Below are 20,869 nucleotides of genomic sequence, written 5' to 3'. Positions count from 1 at the left end.
TCGTTTTGTGTGGGGTAACCTATACCTATATACATGCCCTACAAGCCACCGTATGGCGTATCGCGGAAGGTACCTTGTACCAGTATTCATTTCGGGCTCTTTTCCGCCCTTAAGCGAAGTGTATGTCTGCGGCAGTAGAATCGTTCTGCAGTCAGCAACAAATGTTGGTTCTCTAAGTTTTCTCTACAGTGTTACGCGAAAAGAACGTAGTCTTCACTCCGCGAATTACCATTTCAGTTTATGAAGCATCCGCATAATATTCGCATGTTGGTCGAACGGATTGGTAACAAGTGTAGCAGCACAGCTGTGAATTACTTCGATGTCTTGTTTTAATTCGACCTGATGAGGATCGCAAACACTTGAGCAGTACTCAAGAACGTGTCGCACTAGCGTCCTATACGGGGTCTCCTTTATAGATGAGCTATAATTTCCTAAAATACTCCCAATGCACCGAAATCGACCATTCGCCTTCCTTGCTACCACCTTTATGTGCTTTTTCCGTGCCTATGTGCCTTGTCATATTAAGCCTAAATATTTAATAGAAGTGACTATGTGAAACAGTACACCACCAATACTGTATTCAAACATTACACGAAACATTACAGGACTTTTTTTCCTACTCATCTGCATTACCTTACATTTTTCTACATTTAGAGCAAGCTACTATTCAGCAGACCAAGTAGAAATTCTAAGTCCTACTATATCCTTCTGCAGTCAGTCAACAACTATATCTTCCCATATACTACGCACAGTGTCACAAGTGAAAAATCAGAAATTGCTGCTCACCCTACACGTTAGATCGTTTATGTATATAGAGATCAGGGGCGTCTTATCACACTTCCCCGAGGTAGTCCTGAAGATACTCTTGTTTCTGATGACCGATCACCTTCAAGAACAACATATTGGATTCCTTCACTTAAAAAGGCTTCAAGCCACTCCCATATTTGGGAACATACTCTGTGTGCTCGGACCCTCGTTAATCGTTGGAAACACAAATCAGGAAGTTCATACAGGCATTTGTGTCCCTCTCTTGCTAAACTGGAGTCCAGTTCTGTAACTACAGCATAAAATTGCCCTGTAAACTCAGGAAACCTACAGAAAACGTGTATTTGGATGACCAAACGGGAATCTGAATTCCTATCAAAGTGTCGGTATATTCTCAGTCAGCCTGACTGGACATGTGGAAATACATATTTTAAGAAATGGCATGTTTACGTTATATACAAACCATTTTATTTCAGAAACATGTTTTCATGCGACGTTCCGAACAGGGAGACACAATAGATTATTATTACAGTCAATCTGTAGCCTCCACAGAGTGACCTGGCTGAGCGACGCTTTCAGCAGGTGAGATTTCTCCAGAAGTGACGGCGATCGCCCCACAGGTGTTGCTCCAGGCTGAGCTGCCGGCTGATGCGAAGGAAGTTCTGCGAAGTGGGGTCGTAAGGCAGCCACGGGGTGGCTACGGCGCCATCCCCCTCGCGGGCTCGGGGGGTCGGGTCTCTGTGGAGAACAACACAGGTCTCAGGCGGCGCCTCTGGAAGCGACAGACTGAAATTTTTGGACTATCAGGGTTTGCATTAAAAGTAATGATTCATATTTTTTTCTGACGCGACGTACGTAACAGCGTGTTCGCTTCAGGCGGGTTCGACAAATGGGGATATCACTTTCAAAACGAACGTGGCGTGATTCACCCACGAGCTTAAATGTGGTAAGTATTACCATTATAGTGTAGCCTTGTCTATTTGCTCGATGGAAAAATAGCTGATGACGATCGTGTATAGTCACTGCTGAAAGTGCATTCCTGCCACGCTGGAACCACTCAAACCAACACCAAACAATCCGATACGCTGCCATCTCATGTTTTGCTGTTTTAAACTGAACACCAGCACCAGTACCTAATAACGAAATACACCAGCGTACCTAAGTAAATGTGTACCTGCCAACGTTCCATTTATCTCAGTGTAGTTTCTCAAATCCTGGGAAGGAACTCTGAGATTATAATTAATAGAATAACCAAATTATTGTTTTCTTTTTTATCTTGGGTTAAGATGCAAATAATTCGCAGTAAGTAATTATCAGTGATAACTGCCATTCACCAAAATAGATGCAGCTTGTGGAAACAAAATCGATTGTAGTGTAACTGAACTATATGCCTGAAGCTGGCACAACTATTCCGTATATTTTTATTGACTGTAAGCACACATAAGGGTATTGTTTAGAATTAATAAATGCATTTCATGAACATTGGCTTCCTAAGCTAGATGGTACGAGAAATTCATCACTACACAACAAAAATGGCTCTGAGCACTATGGGACTCAACTGTTGTCATCAGTCCCCTAGAACTTAGAACTAGTTAAACCTAACTAACCTAAGGACATCACACACATCCATGCCCGAGGCAGGATTCGAACCTGCGACCGTAGCGGTCTCGCGGTTCTAGACTGCAGCGCCTAGAACCGCACGGCCACTTCGGCCGGCACTACACAACAACTTCGCTAAGTATGCTACATAAAATTCATCGCAATTACTAAAGCAGATACACTCCTTAGTGCAAACAAATTGAAATCAAATGTTGTGCAGTTTGAGGAAGCGGCAAAATCAGTCGAAGGCACTTGCGAACTGTTTCTAAACGGTATGTTTGAAGAGGGAAACAATACTATTAGAATATATTAACGACTTAGTCACAAACTTATGAAACTCTACGAGCCCAAACTAAGAGTGTGAATCGAACTGGCAAACATCGACATGATAATTTCCTTGACTGGAAAGAAAGTGAAACAAAGCCTTCTGAGAAACGTAACCGGAAGTACAACAGGACCAATAAAAGGAATGTAATAGCGTACAGGATTTAGTCAGGCACTCTCAACGAAGAGATCGTGATTCGATGACCGCAAAAAAAGATACTTAAAGTCTTTCACAGTAATTTGCGAACCTAGTAACTTGGGAAAAGGCCCACAATAGCTTCAAAGACAGAGGGATCAATATCCATGTATTCAGAAGAAGATGAACTCAAGCTCCATATAATCTTACTTAAAAGCTGCAGAATTCTGGTAGAACACCACAGAAGTTTCAACTGAAGAAAAGGAAGATTGGGGTTTTAAGACCACCTCAACGTAGGGACGGGCAATGGAAATTTTCAGAGAGCAAATAGAGGAATTTTGAGACAGGGAAACTGAATCCAAAGATTAAAAACTGGAATGACGCATCCGACTTAAGAAAGACAGCATGAAAAACAGCTGCAGAGGAATCATCCAGCTGTGAGTGAGAGATAAAATCCTCTTGTCTGGCATCCTGGAAAAATTAAGAGCCTAAAACGACCATCAAATAAGTCGATATTAAGAGGAAAATCACTCAACAGCCAAAAGATCCACAATGTCAAGGTGATCGTCCAGTACTGTATGCTCTGGTTCGAATAGTATATTTCGCTCTTATGGGCTTTAAAGACGTGTACGGCTCTAAAGTCAACAGTTTTGCCTACAGCTAGATTGATAGCGGACACCACTTATAAAATTAATTAATACCTTACTCTGAAGAATTTAAACAAAAAAATCCCATCTTTCCATCTCAGACTAAGATGTAAAAATTATGACATGTCCATTCTATTAATCAAACTTTCTGGATTGCTTTCCTTCGTATGACTTTCGGACAAATTGAACAGAGTGGCAGACTGTTACTGGGGTAGTTTAGTGGTTTTCATCAGCAGCCGGTACAGGATCATTGTGCTGGGGATGAGCAACTCACGGCCTGCACACTGCACACTGCACATAGTAGATGCATAGGCGTCCACTGGTGTGCATACAGAGTGTCACAGGAGGAATGGACGTCTTCAGGGATACGACAGGAACAATCATTCGAAGCAAAACACAGTCCCTCAAACATAGGCTCTGAAATGCATACCTAAAGAGTTATGAACACTTCTTCATCCTTGATGCTGTGAAATAAATCTCTTCTACTGCAGTCTCTTTGCTTGCCTTATGTACAGCTTTTTCCAAAAATTGTCACTGGTAAATTAAGTAAAATCTCTAACGCTGCAAGAAGACTGCCATCAATAATAACAACTGCCAATGAATGCATCTCTAATTCTACACCTCTTTTCCTCTTTATACTGTAAAAGCACTCCGTCTTCAGGCCACAAGTGTCCCATCGGGACCATCCGACCGCCGTATCATCCTCAGATGAGGATGCGGTTAGGAGGGGCGTGTGGTCAGCACACCACTCTCCCGGTCGTTACGATGGTTTTCTTTGACCGGATACTGTAAGGAGTCTTGTAATGACGACAGTCTTGATGTTTTTAGCTGTTTGTTTGAAAGACAGGATTCACGTTAGGGAATGACACAAATTGTAAGGATGTTTTCTGCTCAAAGCCAGTCCTGTACAGATAAAGTGCAAGGGAGAGCGGTTTGCTGGCCCAGCACAGCAGGGGCATGGAATGAGGATGGTTAGCATGCTATAAAGTTTCATTGTGTGAGGGATGGAAGGAGAGCTTTTTAGCAGAGATAAAAATCTGAAAGTCTTGAGGTAACACGAGCCTACAAAGCAAGGGAAGAGCTGTTAAGCCCAGATGAGCAAACCGGAATGTTTGTTCTAATTTTAGTGGCAGGTTCTCCAGTTGGCTCAAATTAACTGCTTTGGTAGCAGGGAAGAATTCCCACGCATGTGTATGTGGACATCTTCACATTGGCCGTAACTTGAAATCTTTTACATAGTGGGAGAGATTCTCTGTCTTCTTCTTCCCCACACCAAGTGAGAAATATACCTCGCTGATTAAGCACAACGAAGTCCGTAAGAGTAGGAAATTGTTAAACTTGTTTATTACATTATCGCTGGTCGGAACTAACAAAGTCTGCTGCAGTTGGCTGGCGAGATTCCAACGCTGGCAGAACGAGCTTAATTGCATAGCGGAGAGTAAGAGAACACTTCTCCTCAGGGCACCATAGAAGATGCTTACTACAGGTTACTGCAGCGAGCAGCAGGGCGAGATGTCTCCAGCTTAAAGCAGAACACAGAGGCTGTGCTGTGCTTAGAATTATCAGCCACAACTGCAGCCGTCATCTACCCTCACACATTTTTAGCGTGATAAGCATGGGCCGTCTTTACATCCATCGACACGAGGTGAGTATGAAGTAAGAGGTTGCATCAGGGTATCGTTTTGCTGATCAAATTTTCACAGTCAGCTAGTTGCATCTACCATGCGCTTCGGCATGAGTACTGGTGTTCTTCCACACTTATGTGGGGCTTGTCTTTAATTCATTAACCTTTTAGATAATCGTTAGGCATATTTACGACACAGCTTTATATCGTTGTTTCGTGACTCCACCCGACAGTGCGAAGGCTATTTATAATCCCTTGTCCACTTACTAATTTTTGTATTTTTGATTCAGTGGGTAAAACAGCTTTAATTTCTTTTGGCAATAAATCGGCTTTTTATAGTGACATTTGTTTCCTTTCATAGTCTGATGGTTCCGGTATCGATTTGTGTGTGAGATGGCGGTGCCCATACTCTCATACTTAACTGAGCCACCTCTAACAATTTTCATTTATTAAGTCTTTATCTGTTACGAGACCTTGTTTTTCCTAAAAAAATTTTTGCATGTTCTTGTGGGGAGAATTCCATCTCCGAACGTCACCAAGGGTATAATCTGTAGCATCTCAAGGCTATGCTAAACAGCTCAACGGAAACCTCATATTTTCCATATTTTGGGAGATCTAAACATTCCATATTTTGAGAAGTGATAATATGGACAAAAAAAGAAAAAAGAGTTGTAATCATAGGCTCTAAAATGCATACTTTGAGAGCTGTTAAGACTCGTTCAGTAGAAGAGATATATTTTACAGTGGCGAAGATGAACAAGTGATCATAACTCTTAACGAATGCATTTTAGAGCCCATGTTTACTAGAATTTGTTTTTGTTTTGGTCCGTACAATAATCTCTGTAAATATGGAAAGCAAAGAACTTTGGCGCAAAATACAGCGCAGCTACCGAATTGACAATACACAGTATCTCATCAGAATTTGTGATGACATTGAACAACATCAAAAACTAAATGCCACACATGACCTATTCAAGGAGATAAACAGCATCACCCGAGAGTTCAAACCGCGCACGTGGATGGTAGAAGACATAGATGGCACTATTATTAGCGACAAGAAATTAGAAATAGCTAGGTGGAAACAACACTGTGAAACACTGTATTGCAAAGTAAACAACATCGAAGAAGAGAACATTGTTCTCGTGTCAGCCAAAGATAGCTTCAGTTCCTTGGGCACATGTTGAGAAGGAAAGGGGATAATTTAGAGAAGACCATCGTGCAGGGAAAAACTGAGGGCAGAAGACCACGTGGGAGAGCAGCAAATAGATGGCTGGATCAAGCGAAGGAGATTACCAGCCTGCCTCTTCACATCATATTAAGAAAGGCGGAAGATCGCTGTGGATGGAGACATCTGTCTGAAGTTTCAACTACCTAAGAATGAATGAAGAAATCAGGTCACGACACTCAGCAATGAGTAAACCGACTAATGAGAAATCGCTCGAGGCAAATACAAGGATAATTCCTTTGAAAAGGCACAATCTATTTCCTTCCCTCCGTCTATACTCATGCTTTGTGCCTAACGACCTCATCGTGGAGGAGACGTTACCATTAATCTTCCTTCTAATAGAACCTTTGAAGTTTTTTGTTAGTATGAGAATCAGTGCTATGTATCGCTGTCTATATTCGACAACCAGAACTGAAGATGGTGGACTCATAAACTGGAAGCAAGCATACAAGACTGCTATTTAGAAGACATCCACCACTCCATACAAAGATGTAGAATAGTAAATAACCGAAACTAAGTGACGATGCTTGAGGACCAAATTACTATAGAGTCTGTCTCATTTAGAACGCTTTTTTCTGATGCTATTTAAATGGTACGTATCACGGACACAGCTGGATGTAAGTCGTCCGCATGAAACCATTTGTAAAAAGTACTTAGATATCTACAACGAATTAGCAGTCTGTAGCGGAGTGTGTACTGATCTGAAACTTTCTGACAGATTAAAACTGTGTGCCGGACCGAGGCTCGAGCTCGAGACCTTTTACTTTCGCGGGCTAGTTCTCCACCGACTGAGCTATCCATGTACGATTCACGACCCTTAGGTCCGGGCGGAAATACAGCTGTGAGGACGGGCTCTGAGGCGCACACGATAGCTCAGTCGGTAGAGCACTAGCCTGCGAAAGGCAAAGGTTCTAGGTTCGAGTTGCGCTCCGGCACACAGTTTTAATCGGACAGGAAATTTCGTACATCGACGTGCCTTGGTCAGCAGTAATGTATACAGTGAGTGGACTGCCTGTTGCGCCTATGTATTCGAGCAACCAGTGAGGTTACCAGCGGGGTGCACTCAGCCCTTGTGAGGCAAACTGAGGAGCTACTTGACTGAGAAGTAGCGGTTCGGGTCTCGGAAACTGCCAAACGGCCGGAAGAGCGATGTGCTGACCATATGCCCCTCCATATCCACATCCAGTGGCGCCTATGGGCTTATGATGACACGGTGGCTGGTCGGCACCGTTGGGTCTTCATGGCCTGTTCGAGAGGAGTTTAGTTTCTTACGAATGTTTACAGTGGATTGGAACTTCGTCCACGCTGACAGGACACTGAAGGACGGACGGAAATCGTGCCGCTTCGCAACGTCGGCCCGCCTTTGACCTGATTCCAGTGTCTTGGCTGAGTGACATTGCAATCGCTCTGGCAAAAATTATGTGTTAGCTGCTGCGATCGCTGTCACTCACCACGACATTACAGATGTACTGTGAAAGACTTGGTCAGTAAGTCTGATAAGATGTTGAATGACCTAGTGTTGTAACATACATGCTGGGGACTACTAAGCCACAGGTGTTTAAAATGTATTGGTCTTTAATTTTTTAAAATTTCTTGTTCATCTGTGGCACACGCTATGTAAACGATGAAGGACAATATATTACGGGTGAAGCTTACAAATTCGCTCTACATGGGCCAACATTTCGTCTTAATTGCCTCAGTTTGCATGCAACGACTGATAAGGTTCTTAGAAATCGAACTTCAGTCACTCCTGGAAGGTTGTTTTATAAAGGCGACAGGGGACTTCCTGTTTCGTCCTTCTGCAGTCCGAGTGTGCGCTCCGTCCCAAATAATCTCGTTGTCAGCGGGAGATAAAGACTAATTTTTCTTCTTTCCTTTTCCTGAAATATTTAAATTATGTGCGTTACCGCAGACGAAAGCGATTTCCTAAGCAGAGTGGTTACATGATGATTAAGCAAAGTAAAAAACATGTTCTTCCTATTATTTGTTTTACTTTCGGCCAGAGGAAGATAACTACAGTACGAAGAACATATAATTGATACTTAATTTCGTAATTACACACATACCATCCTCATAACATACCTTTGTTACTACTAAATGCGTTATCAGTGAATGACGTGATCTGAAAGTCAAGTTGCCTGTCGAATGATATACATTACAAATAAAAGAAGAGCCTAGAAAATAATGTTCTAATCGTAAAGAGATCCTTAGTAAAATCACACTCTACATCCTACCAAGCATTTAACTTTTTACGAGTCGGTAGTAGATTTTAACATCTCAGTAGTTTCGAAACCTGAAAATCGCGAGGCTAGATGAGTGTTGAGATACAATTCAACAGTAATGTTCGAAGTGGAACAGCACATACAACAATTCTTCCTTTTCCCTTACTACAAATTTTGATGACGGTTGGGCGACAGTGACATCTAACAACGCTTTTACAACTCAGCACTGTTAAAATTACTGACAGAAGGCAATGTATAAAAAAAAGCGTTCAAGGCATTGGAGAGAATTCTTATGCACACGAGATATAAGTAAAATGTGGTTTGAAGTTAAAAATGTTTACTTCTTCTAGGAGAACAACAATCACTTGTTGTAAAGCAGATTTTTTTATTGCCCATCTATATTGGTTTAATCAGAAAAAAAAGAAAAAAACGGTTTTGGTTGATTTGATCCATCGTCAGAGCTGGTTGAACCGGTTGCAAGGGTAATCCATCCTACTTTTCAGCAAAATTGGTAAGGCTGCTCACAGGATAACATTTTATATAGAAATTGGACGGATTAGAGTCGTAAGCGATACAATCAGATATGCAGAAGATTCATGTGATCGTTACCGATCATCTAAAAAAAAAAAATAAAAAAAAAATACCCAGACCGTTTTTACACGTTCATATCGGTTTCAAAATCAGCAACACTGAATCCAGCATGGTTATATCTCGTTTGCCTTTTAAATTAACTTCCAGTTCAAGCCTGTTTTTTTATATATGTTATGAATTTGTAAATTCAGGGTCAGTATCTCACCTTTCATTTCACTAAAAATAAGTTTTGGGTTTTGTATAATCAATAGCAGCTATTTCTTTGACATCTGCCAGCGACATGTGGCTAATTTAGAAAATACCAGGTTGCACCATAATTTGTAGACCACGTACCCTCAAACTGGCCGGGTAAGACAATTCGAAGGTCGGAGAAAGACAAGGATCCAACAGGATCATGTCTAGGCAAGTTCTGCGATGTTAAAACCAGTTTTCAGGTTGAGGACAGATTTACGTTACAGTATGAACGAAAGATAGCTGAGCAATCGCTTTTTACCCTGACTATCAAAATTTTAAAGTCGTTAATAAATCCGACAAATTGCAGCAGAATGGTCCGGTTTCATGTCGGGAACAAGCCGAGATGGTGTTTACGTGGGGTCAAGCGGATTGAAACGATCGTGAAGCAGCACCGCCGTAGCAAAACAAGTATCCTCACAGACACTAACCACATCACACATTTGAAGCCCTTTTCGGGCGTTTGTGTGATCATGCAGGGTGGCGGCGGACTGTGCGTACACCAGATATGGAGAATCAGGTTCTACAGGATATTGAGACGAACCCTCGTACAACCTCCACGCAAGTGGCCCGCCAACATGGTATATGCCAAAGTACGATTCTGTGAACCCTGCATGGCAACCGCGCTACTATCCCTGTCATCTGCAATCCCTTGTAGGCTATTTTGAACGTCTGTTATGACGTGGATGCGTTGCAGCTCTGTACTGTGTTCCGGGACAATTTGTTTTCGTCGCATTCACACCGTGTGTTTCCGGACACATGTTCATAGGACCTTTTTTCCTCCATTCCAGTCAGGAATCCGTCCCTGCATTTTGTCGGTTTTATTAATGTTCGCCCTGTACTGTACGTCGAACTTAATCTCTATGTTTTACAGAAAATACTCTAGAGACTGAGCTGTCCGATGACGCATCTGCCTCTCCTCTCTTTTTTCTATATTTGAAGAGACTGTTGCTAAGCACAAAGGCATAAAAAAACCGCAAAAGAACTCCCAATCCACGTGAAAGAGTCATGGCGTGACGCAAAAAGTGTGTAACTGATTCATGAATGCAAAATAATAATTCAGCCGATAGAGTATACGCAGATAGGGAAAGCTATAATTATAGCATATTTCGTATGGGACAGATTGAGATTACCTGGCGACTGGAATCTAGAAACTATAAAGGGCAGTCAAATGAAAACGAGACAGATGGAAAAAAGGTAAGTAAACTCCTTATTAATTCAAAAGGGATCGCCATTACTGTTGATACACTTTTCCCCATTGCGAGATAAGTCGATTAATGTCTCTAGCAGGCTGCTTGAATTTGTTCGTGTGCCGACATGATTCGCTAACTTCAGTGCTGAATAACTCAAACGGTGAAACGTATCAAATTTTTCTCTTAGCAATTATTTTTTCAGCGCAACTTCCCCTGCAACATCCTTACAAGCTTTTCAGACGGTTTCTGAATACCCTGTATAGCACCAGAAATTCTGCACATGTCAGCTTATCGTTCATGTCTGGGATGCCTACTAAGGCATTTCACAATTCCAAAACTAACTCCTACTAACCTACAAGAAGTGTGTCATCTGTACTTGGATCCTTTTGGAATATAACTTCAGTTGTAAAACCCTTGCCACGATAAAGTACAGCTCTTTCGCGTGGATGGGAGATTGGATGGAGGGTTGTAGTGACCTACATGATCATTTTAAACTAACATTCGCGTGGAAACTAAAAGACCAAAGATGATACACGTGGCTGGAATGAATATTATAACACAAATTAGCTGCATGATGATACATAAATTATTGTGATTCCAGAACTATATATGCTCTATGAGTTAAAGAATTCAAACATTCTGCAATTACAAGTTCTAAATTTTTTAACATCGAATCAAAGATAGCCAGGATATTTTCCCAAAGAATTTCCCTTCATGTGGTTTGTGCAGCGCGGGATTAGCCGAGCGGTCTTAGGCGCTGTAGTCATGGACTGTGCGGCTGGTCCCGGCGTAGCTTCGAGTCCTCCCTCGGGCATGGGTGTGTGTGTGTTTGTCCTTAGGATAATTTATGTTAAGTAGTGTGTAAGCTTAGGGACTGATGACCTCAGCAGTTAAGTCCCATAAGATTTCACACACATTTGAACATTTTTTTGTGGTTTGTACACCAGTCCTCAAAAAAATCGACAGTGGCCGATGGTTCATTATGACTAACAAGATCGCGAGCAAACACAGTTCACCCACATCAGGCGAACATGGAGGCAAAGAAGCAATGATATCTGTCGCTCTTCGAAGACGACTTCGGCTTTCCTCACCAATGTGGGCATAGTCCTACTGAATTATGGCACTTGAAGTTGTTTGAAAGACGTTTCTCACACTGTGAAACGTCTTTGATGTGTCACATAAAAATCTGGGCAACATTTCGGTGTGTCAGCCCACAAATGATTATGGGGTGTTCCAGAAACAATGGACATCGGCAGTTGATTTCACGCTTCTGTTTTGTTTGGAGGCTCGGCATTGACTGAGCGGGATGTAATATTGACCTTCAACGTCACACAAAAGAGAACGCTGCTGCGCCAGCATGTGCGCCACCTCTCTGCAACAGTGATCTACAATTTATGATACACTGTTACTTACATCCACAGAGTTTGGATTCATTTGAATCCTTCTTCCTGGGAGTTGCTATTTTCACGATTATTTGTTTGCTTGGAGTATCTACGACACAGACTTTTCCAGAGCGGTTCATACGTTACCAAGGCCAAGTAAACCACTACATCTAGTCCGTACAAAGAAACAGAATATTATGAATCAGTACAACTAAAGTTTGATCCCAGATTCTGACAACTGATGAAATTACGAATCGAATGACGACAAGCATAGATCTATGACATGTACTCGTATATTAATCAAGACCATAAACTTAATGTGCAAATACCTCCCAATAAACTAATTATGTGCGAAATTCTGAATATGTTGGAGAAGAATAGGACTATCGGGCAGTGGTGTCAGAATGATTATATAATTCCCATGAATCACTTTTATTAAAAATCTCAATATCGTATTGGCCACTAGGAAAAGATGTGTCCTTTCAAATTTTGTTCGTGGTCCATGCGGCTGCGTAGAGAAACGGTCGTCTACTTCTCTTCATGCTGGAGTCACGTGGAGAGGGCAACCCTACAACTATGTAGTTTCTCGTCCCCACCATAAAGTCGCAACAGAGGTGGATCAGTGCAGCTTTCCTGCAGATACGGCAATGTGGACTACGACTTTAGCCACGGGCGCACTTTACCCAAGTTATAAAACGGTCGGAGATACCGCGCTCCACCTCATTCGTTACTCTGTCACATCTTATTCGTTTCTCGTTCCCGACTTATTCGTTCCTTGTTAACGTGAACGTTGACGCAGCAGTCTGCCCCCGCTGGGTAACTGTACACTCTGTCCTCCATTATTTTGGAGCGAGAATAATATCGACGGACGTCAGAATTGTGGCCACGCACGCCTGGTAGAGTTGCGCTCCACGAAAACTACGGCTCGGGATAGTTTTGGAACAGTACATAAATGACGTAGTAAATGATAGGGTTACCAGTAGTACAGGTAGCATTTGTAGGGCAAGAAACGTAAATGAATGGGTAAGAGAGAAACTGGGAACCGAAGACTTCTTTTTGTTTCGTTCGTGTGTTCTTTTGCTTTTCACAAAATTAGAACCGCAGATGGTTCAAATGGCTCTGAGCACTATGGGACTTAACTTCTGAGATCATCAGTTCCCTAGAACTTAGAACTACTTAAACCTAAGTTACCTAAGTACATCACACACATCCATGCCCGAGGCAGGATTCGAACATGGGACCGTAGCGGTCGCGCTGTTCCCGACTGTAGCACCTATAACCGCTCGGCCACCCCGGCCGGCAGAACCGCAGATCATTCAGTGTTAGTCCATTGTGCATTTCATATCATTACAAAATATAAACTGCATTTTATAAGTCATAAAATTGATCGAGTAACTTCTGCGCTTTTGATAAAGGAATTACTTTTGATGCAAGTACAGCTTACATGCATGAACATAAAGACTACTGTGTAGTAACTATTGTTACTTCGTACTCAACAGAACGTTCTTGATCGTAATGAAAGGCGAGAGTCGCCCGTTATTAATGATTAGTGGGGAAGTTGTTTTGGGTAACAGAAAGATATGTTATATAAGCTCGACGAAGTGTTGGAGCCTCGTTGATAGATCCTCACTCAGTTTCTAGACGGTTTCCCGATTTGGTTTCTAGGGGAATATAGTAAGATACTGATCGCAAACGCAAACAAAGCGGTTGAAACGAGGCAATGCCCGACTGGTCTGCAACACACCTGAAGTATAGGTAATGAGGCTACGGTCTTAACTGACCAAGTCTACAAGGGAAACTACCGTAGTCTACGCTTACGGTAGTTTTGCAAGTCTAACGCCTGGAGTCGGCTCTATGTGAACCTGGCCGTCTACGTGCTGTTGCTGGTAAGCGCAGTGGTCTATGCTGGCTCTGCGACGAATCTCTAAGGCCTCTCATACCGAGATAAAAACTGCATTTCTTTATGTGTGTGGTTTCTTCTCGAGTGTATTTGAAATTCGAATTATTTTCTTTGAGTGCTGTAGTTACTTCATATACTGCCAGCTTACGGTTCCGTTTCGTAATACTACAATTGGAGTAAGCGGACTTGTCTATCTCTTTAATAATTTTTCAATTAATTTTTTCATTTGTAACTGGTCTACTGACAGTGACCATCCATCTTTATGAATTAGTGGCTCCCGTAATGAAAAGACTTCCTCAAATTTCATTTGAGTTGAAGAATATATGTAAATTACATTAAAATTCTCGTAACTTTTTCTTGTTTGTAGTTGTTTCACTTGTCCCAGTATATTCATGCAGCAAGTTTCGGCAGAAACACCTGCAGTACGACGAGAAGTCCGACACTGCCACATGGTGAAACGAGAATTTCCCTGGAGGTGGGAAATTGCTTATCTGAAGGTAGGGAACGAAAGACTAACGTCAAGAGTTACAGGCACATAATATAGTTCTCAATGTCTTGAAAAAGATGTGACCCCATAAATTCAGCATCGATAGTGTTGGTCGCTACCATGTCAATTCTCACACATCACAGTCAATCTTTCCAGCCAGCCTACACGCGAGAAAGATTTGGTGAGTTAATGAAATAATCGAAAACGCAAGAACACTACCATGCAGAGCATCAAAAGTAGCTGAAAACCGATGAATATAACTCACCCAGTCTTAGCGAAGTCGGTCCACATGGTGGTCATGCGCTCTATGGTGAGTTCCTCCAACGATGATGGCGCCGGCGCCGGCAGCAGAGGCAGCTGCATCGAGAACAGGTAGGCCAGGTCGTCCGCGTGGCACGCGCCTGCGAACACCGACATAACCTGCACTCCAGCCCACTATGTCCTGTAGTGTCACGGAATGGTAAAGAGTTGGAAACGTGGAGTATTTTCAAAGTTTCATTGCCTATGCCGAGAGCGAGAGGCAGTAGGTTAGCCAAGAGGTAAGAGGATTGCACATGTATCGGAATGTGTCGTCACGCAGGGTGCAGTGGCCTGGTTACACAAAACATGCGAGAGAGAATTGCTTAGCATGCGGGTTTGTGTTAGACGGAGACTTTCGTAGAGTGTAAGACAGAGGTATAGCGTCAGCTGTACTGCATTTCACAACTTCGCGTAAGTCTGCCGTAACAACACGTAACTCTGTCACAAGAACACCTAAGGGGAGAGTAAGACAGAGAAATCAGCAGTATAAGTGGAACGAATGCGTTCATTACAAACGAGCATGGCATCAGGACGTCGCTCGTGCTTCCTTTAAATACGCCAGCTTTGGTAGCAACAAGGCACTCGCAGTTAGACTTGCAGTTAGATGTGTACTGGGTCGCTGCGTAGCGCTCAGCAGACGTGAGGGGACAGTACCAGCTCTGGTCCTCTCTGCTGCCGCTGTCAATCATCGACCCAGGATTAGCAGACATCGTGGCAGACTCACTCGCCGCCAATGCTGAGCTGTCGTCGAGATCGTGTGGGGCCTAGGCCCCGTGCATCCACCGTCACAACCGGGTGAGCCGACGACACTGGGGGACTGCAGCCCGTTCCGCCCGTCCACCGCGGACGAGCCACCAGGAGGAGCAGGGAAGAAGATGGGGTGGGACAGAGTACACCCCGCACTACGAGAACGCCTCTCGTGCCGACATCGCCGGGACTCCAACCCGGAGTCTCCCACGCGCAGCGGCCTGCTGTCCGCCGCCGAGCTGGCCAGCCTGCCGGGCGCCGCCAGCCACACGCGGCTGAAGTGAGGGCATTCCATCGCTACGTCACAGCACGCGGCGCTGCGCTAGCAAGACTGGTGCGGCCCGGTGCTGTCATCGCTCCGAGTCAGCGAGGACTCAGGGAAGGTTGTTGATATCATCAACCTCAGCCAGCCTGTGTTACGCGGGCCACATTGTACTCACCAGGAATAAAGGCGTCACGAATTAATAATGTTTCGTTGGCATTTCTGGTGCGTCCACAGTCATTTCCCAGCATCCTGACAACTGGAGAGGTCACCGCCCGGCCTCCAGTCCACCGTAGGCGACCAGGACCACCGGGACGCCTACAGTTCATGCCTGTCAAGGTAAAGGCCAACTGACTACCTTTATGCTATGCAGTAACGGTTTGCCAAAGTACTTCTGCCTGGACTGTCTGAAAATTCAGTGAGGCAATTTAACTGCTGTTGCTCACTGCAGTTGACTGACTGATGTTTAAATACAGTTGCTGAAAGGTGAGAAAATAACCGAACTATCACTTTAATAAGTCATGGTTGCAAAATACTAACAGGAATTCTTTACGGAAAAATGGAAAAAGGGGTAGAAGCGATCTCGGGAAAGATCAGATTGGATTTAAGAGAAATGTAAGTACGCGCGAGATAATACTGACTCTACGACTTATCTTAGAAGATAGGTTAAGGAAAGGCAGACCTACGTTTATAGCTTTTGTAGACTTAGGAAAAGCTTTTGACAATGATGACTGGAATCAGCTCTTTGAAATTCTGAAAGTAGCAGGGGTAAAACAGAGGGAGCGAAAGATTATTTACAGCTTGTATACAAACCAGACGGCAGTTATAAGAGTCGAAGGTCATGAAAGGGAAGCAGTGGTTGAGAAGGAATGAGACAGGGTTGTAGCCTGTCCCTAATGTTATTCAATCTGTATATTGGGCAAGCAGTAAAGGAAACCAAAGAAAATTTTTTGCAACTAATATAGGTTCAGGTAGAACAAATAAAAACCTTGAGGTTTGCCGCTGACATTGTAATTATATCAGAGACAGCAAGAGACTTGGAAGAGCGGTTGAACGGAAAGGACATTGTCTTGAAAGGAGGGTACAAGATGAACATCAACGAAACGCAAGACAAGGATAATGGAATGTAGTTGAATTATAAGTAAATCAGGTAATGATGAGTGAATTAGATCAAGAAATGAAACATTTAAAGTAACAGATACGTTTTGTTATATGGGCAGCAAAATAACGATGATGGTCGAAGTAGATAGGACACAAATTGTAGGCTGACAATGGCAAGAAAGGTTTTTCTGAAGAAAAGAAACTTGTTAACATCGAATATAAAGTTTAGCGATAGTAAGTCTTTTCTGAAGATATTTGTCTGGAGTGTAGCCATTTAGAGAAGTAAAACATGGACGATAAACAGTATAGACAAGAAGAGAATAGAAGCTTTTGGAACGTGGTGCTAGGGGAGAATGCTGAAGATTAGAAGAGTAGATCATGTAAGTAATGAAGAGGCACTGACTAGAATTGGGGAAACAAAAAAATTCGTTGCACAACCTGACTAAATGAAGGGATTGGTTGACAGAACACATTCTGAAACATCAGGGGATTACCAAGTTAGTATTAAAGGGAAGTGTGACGGGTCATAATTGTAGGGGAGACAAAGAGACGAATACGGTAAACAGATTCAAAAGGATGAGGGTTGCAGTAGGTAGTCGGAGATGAAGTGACTTGCTCAGGAAAGAGTAGCATGCAGAGCTGCATCAAACCAGTCTTTGGACTGAAGGCCACAACATCAACAATAATTTAACAGCCCACATGGAATTTATACTTATGAGTAAAACACTACGACCACTGTCCACCGCAAGACTCGATGCCGCCTGCTGGCGTTGCAGGCAAGTGTCGGTAAGGAAAAAGTAAGTGGCGATCAAAAAGTTCCCGTTAGAAAGCTGTACACTCCAGAATCGACACGCCAGTCATACAAATTCGTCCTGAGCAATGAAGCAATTGCCCCACCAACGCACCAGGTTGGAGATACACGTTTGGTAAAACAGTGTCCTGCTGCGTGAAGAAGTCCGTACCCTTAAGCTGCAATCATCGTCATTTTTAAGAGACCTAAATCGTATGGGGGAGAGAACGGTACTATCGAGCAGATGGTGCAGTGTCTCCGTCTTGAGTTCCCGTAACATCTACGACATTTGCTTTATCATGAAGTAGCATGAATGCTTGGCGCACCATTCCACAACCATCCACAACGGTGATTTCGACATACGTGCTGCCCTATACACATTCTTCATTCTCCATCCTGTTTGGACGCACATGGTAATTATGACGCCGTACATCACATTTCCGCATTCACCGTACCCACGTCGGAATGACACGAATGCTGCTCTAATCCCTTGCCTACACGTCGCTGCTTACATACCTGCAACGTATCGCACTACGTTGCAGGAATGCTCTCGAACGAAAACGTTTTGATCGTCGCTTATATAAGGTACAGTTATATGAAAACGACATAGTTGGAAAAAAACTAACCAAACACATTTCAAAAGTAATCACTACTAGTGTTAATAGGTCTATCTCCTTCTGATACAAGACCACCAGTTCTTTCATGGAATAATGCTTGCAGTTACCTACGGAACTACGATTACCAGACGTGCACGGCATCGTCCGAAGCAAATCGACGGCACGAATGTCTTTCTTTATGGCTCCAAGAATGTAGAAATCACACAGGGAGAGTTGGGGATTGTACGGAGAATGTGTAAGGGCTTCCCATCTTGCCACAACATGATGTACAAAAAGTCACAATTCTTCAGACAGTGACCTGACATGAAACTTCCAGTATAATAAATGTACAAACTTGATATGAACTTACTCTAAACAGACATAGTCAAACCATTTATCAATGACAGGACTAATTTCAAAATTTCAGCTCTCGGTATAAACTGTTACATAAACCATTGGTTGTAAAGTGACCTTTTTGTCATTTGAAAACGAGAGTTGAAATCCCTAAGCAATTTACATCTTAATTAAATCATTTAATAGTTCGCGTACATTTATAGCAAGTTTCCAAATTTAATCATCCGCGTACCAATTACTAAACTCGTTTTCACTATTAATAAAGCCTGTTCTAATAAGTGACTAGAGGTAAATTGCGAGTTGCAATCATGAAGTTTAAATATTAAAATAAAGATTATTATGAGAGCCTGAAAACTTGTAACCGACTTACTCTGCCCAATTCCTTGTTGCATGTGAACACTGTCCAGTTAATGCAGAACCGTATAACGCAGCTACTGCAAAAATATGAGTAAAGTGAGTGAGAAGGAATGCGAACGTGTCAGGCACAGCCAGAACGCACTGCTGGCTGGGTTACGTCGACTGTAGCTGGTGGCGGATTCTCCCTACAGCTGCTGGCGTCTTCTTCGTGGTCGCTCTTCAATGCTCGCAAAATTTATCAACGTAGAGGAGTGCTACTGTGTTGAAAGGCATTTTGAAATGATTTTTGTACTTTCAACTTTGCAGCACAGTCAGCAATCGTGATAATCTAATATATAAGAAACTATCAGCCTCGATTGCTTTAATGAGACTAACCTTTACCTCGGTTTCAACCCAAATAATTGAGCCTTCTTCAGAAGATATACCTGAATCTATAATTTGTCTAAGAGGGCATGGTTTAGAAATAAAACTAAAACAGCCTGAATAGGAGTAGTCACATTTTAAAAATGCGGTACATAAATACTAAGTCAACACTAAGACTTAACTTGATATGGTAATTGCGTGAACGGACGTGCAATTACCATATTTTTACACGTAAAACATAATTTGACCTATGTTGGTCATTTGCTTTTACATGGCGGTGAAGTGGCGTTGTTCGTTCACTCACGCGTTATTTTTAGTAATAAGATAAAATATTAATCTTGATAATATTCTTCATTCAGTGCGTGTCAGCAATAAGAAGTATATATAAATCAACTGATATAACACCTACTCGACCATCTATGTACAGGTTAACCGAGATTATTGCATTATGGCGTTTACATACTGCAGTTTCGCTGTTTTATGTCCTATTTCATCTTTCATTAATAACGATGGATGCGTTATGCAGCATTCGTTGTGAAAGGGCCGATGTATTCTAATAGTGTAAGTCGGGGTAGTGTGTTCGAACTTGTATAAATCGATGCATAGTTTGTTACATTTTAGTCATAACCTAGTGCACAGGCTTTCGTTTAAGATTTTCAACCTTTCTATAAGTTATTTGTTTTAAGATATAACCACGTTGGTCCTTTATTTTTGACAGTCATGGTCTCAGTTAGACATGTGCAATGTTCCCCTCCATGTTGATTTGCAGCGCGTGATTTAGTCCTACTTAGTTTCACGTGAGCTCCCAAGGCCCACCGCACGGTGTCCATGGAGACGAGGCGCGCGCGCTAGAGCTTAAGTGTTGATGTTGACTTAGTACTTATGTACTGCATTTTTAAAATGTGACTACGCCTATTCAGGCTGTTTTAGTTTTATTTCTAGACTACGCCCTCTTAGACAAATTATAGATTCAGGTATATCTTCTGAAGAAGGCTCAATTATTTGGGCTGAAACCTAGGTAAAGATTTGTTTCATTACCGCAATTGAGGCTGATAGTTTCTTATGTATTTTGAAATCATTTAATTTTCTTATTTTGAGAGAACTGAAGGGCGATCTGTTTAATTGTTAAAGCCATTCAACAGACAAGACCGCATAAAATATTTTTTCTTTGTTTAAGGCAACCGGATTCAACAGACTATGGAGTCATCTCCAGGTCTTAAAATAATCTTTTTTAGAACATGTTTACATGGTCAGCGTCAATGAAGATATTACACAACAAAAGACTTTAAGAGATGAAGATGATAGCATGCTCTTTTGAAATGGTTGTCTTAAATTTAAAAAAAAATATTTTATGCGATCTTGGCTGTTGTAATGGTTTCTAATAATTTTGAAATGAATTATTTACTTCTAGTGGTTTTACTCGATACGTGCGAAATAAAAATCCAGATCAAGTCAAGCACGGCGCCTAGATGCCCTCTTTGTGTACCCCAACTGTGCATAGCTCAGAGCAAACTGAATGAAGTAAGCAGAATGAGGAGGGGGAGATCTAACGTGTCTCATAAATAAGCCCTGGCGCCAGAGGTGTGCAAGGGACAAATAGCGTCCAATTTCTCGTTCCTACCTACTGCTGATTATCTTCGCACTCCGTCGGAAAGACACCCTCATACAGATAG

At 42.4% G+C, this 20,869-nt stretch overlaps 1 protein-coding gene across 1 annotated transcript in view; it reads right to left on the bottom strand.

The window, feature by feature from the left end:
- Nucleotides 1-1,235: 1,235 nt before the first annotated feature.
- The window catches only part of LOC126235083 (juvenile hormone esterase-like), a 173,798-nt gene continuing 154,164 nt past the window's right edge, over nt 1,236-20,869 (bottom strand). Inside the window, exons 10-11 of the mRNA XM_049943816.1 lie at nt 14,592-14,727; nt 1,236-1,503 (exon numbers count right to left, since the gene is read on the bottom strand). Of these exons, the coding sequence (XP_049799773.1) occupies nt 1,341-1,503; nt 14,592-14,727 (299 nt within the window). The 3' untranslated portion in view covers nt 1,236-1,340. The remainder of the gene's footprint in view (nt 1,504-14,591; nt 14,728-20,869) is intronic.

The sequence above is a fragment of the Schistocerca nitens genome, chromosome 2 (assembly GCF_023898315.1).
Source record: "Schistocerca nitens isolate TAMUIC-IGC-003100 chromosome 2, iqSchNite1.1, whole genome shotgun sequence".
Taxonomy (NCBI): domain Eukaryota; kingdom Metazoa; phylum Arthropoda; class Insecta; order Orthoptera; family Acrididae; genus Schistocerca; species Schistocerca nitens.
The sequence above is the reverse complement of the archived record's forward strand: the minus strand, read 5'-3'. Positions and strand labels throughout refer to the sequence as shown.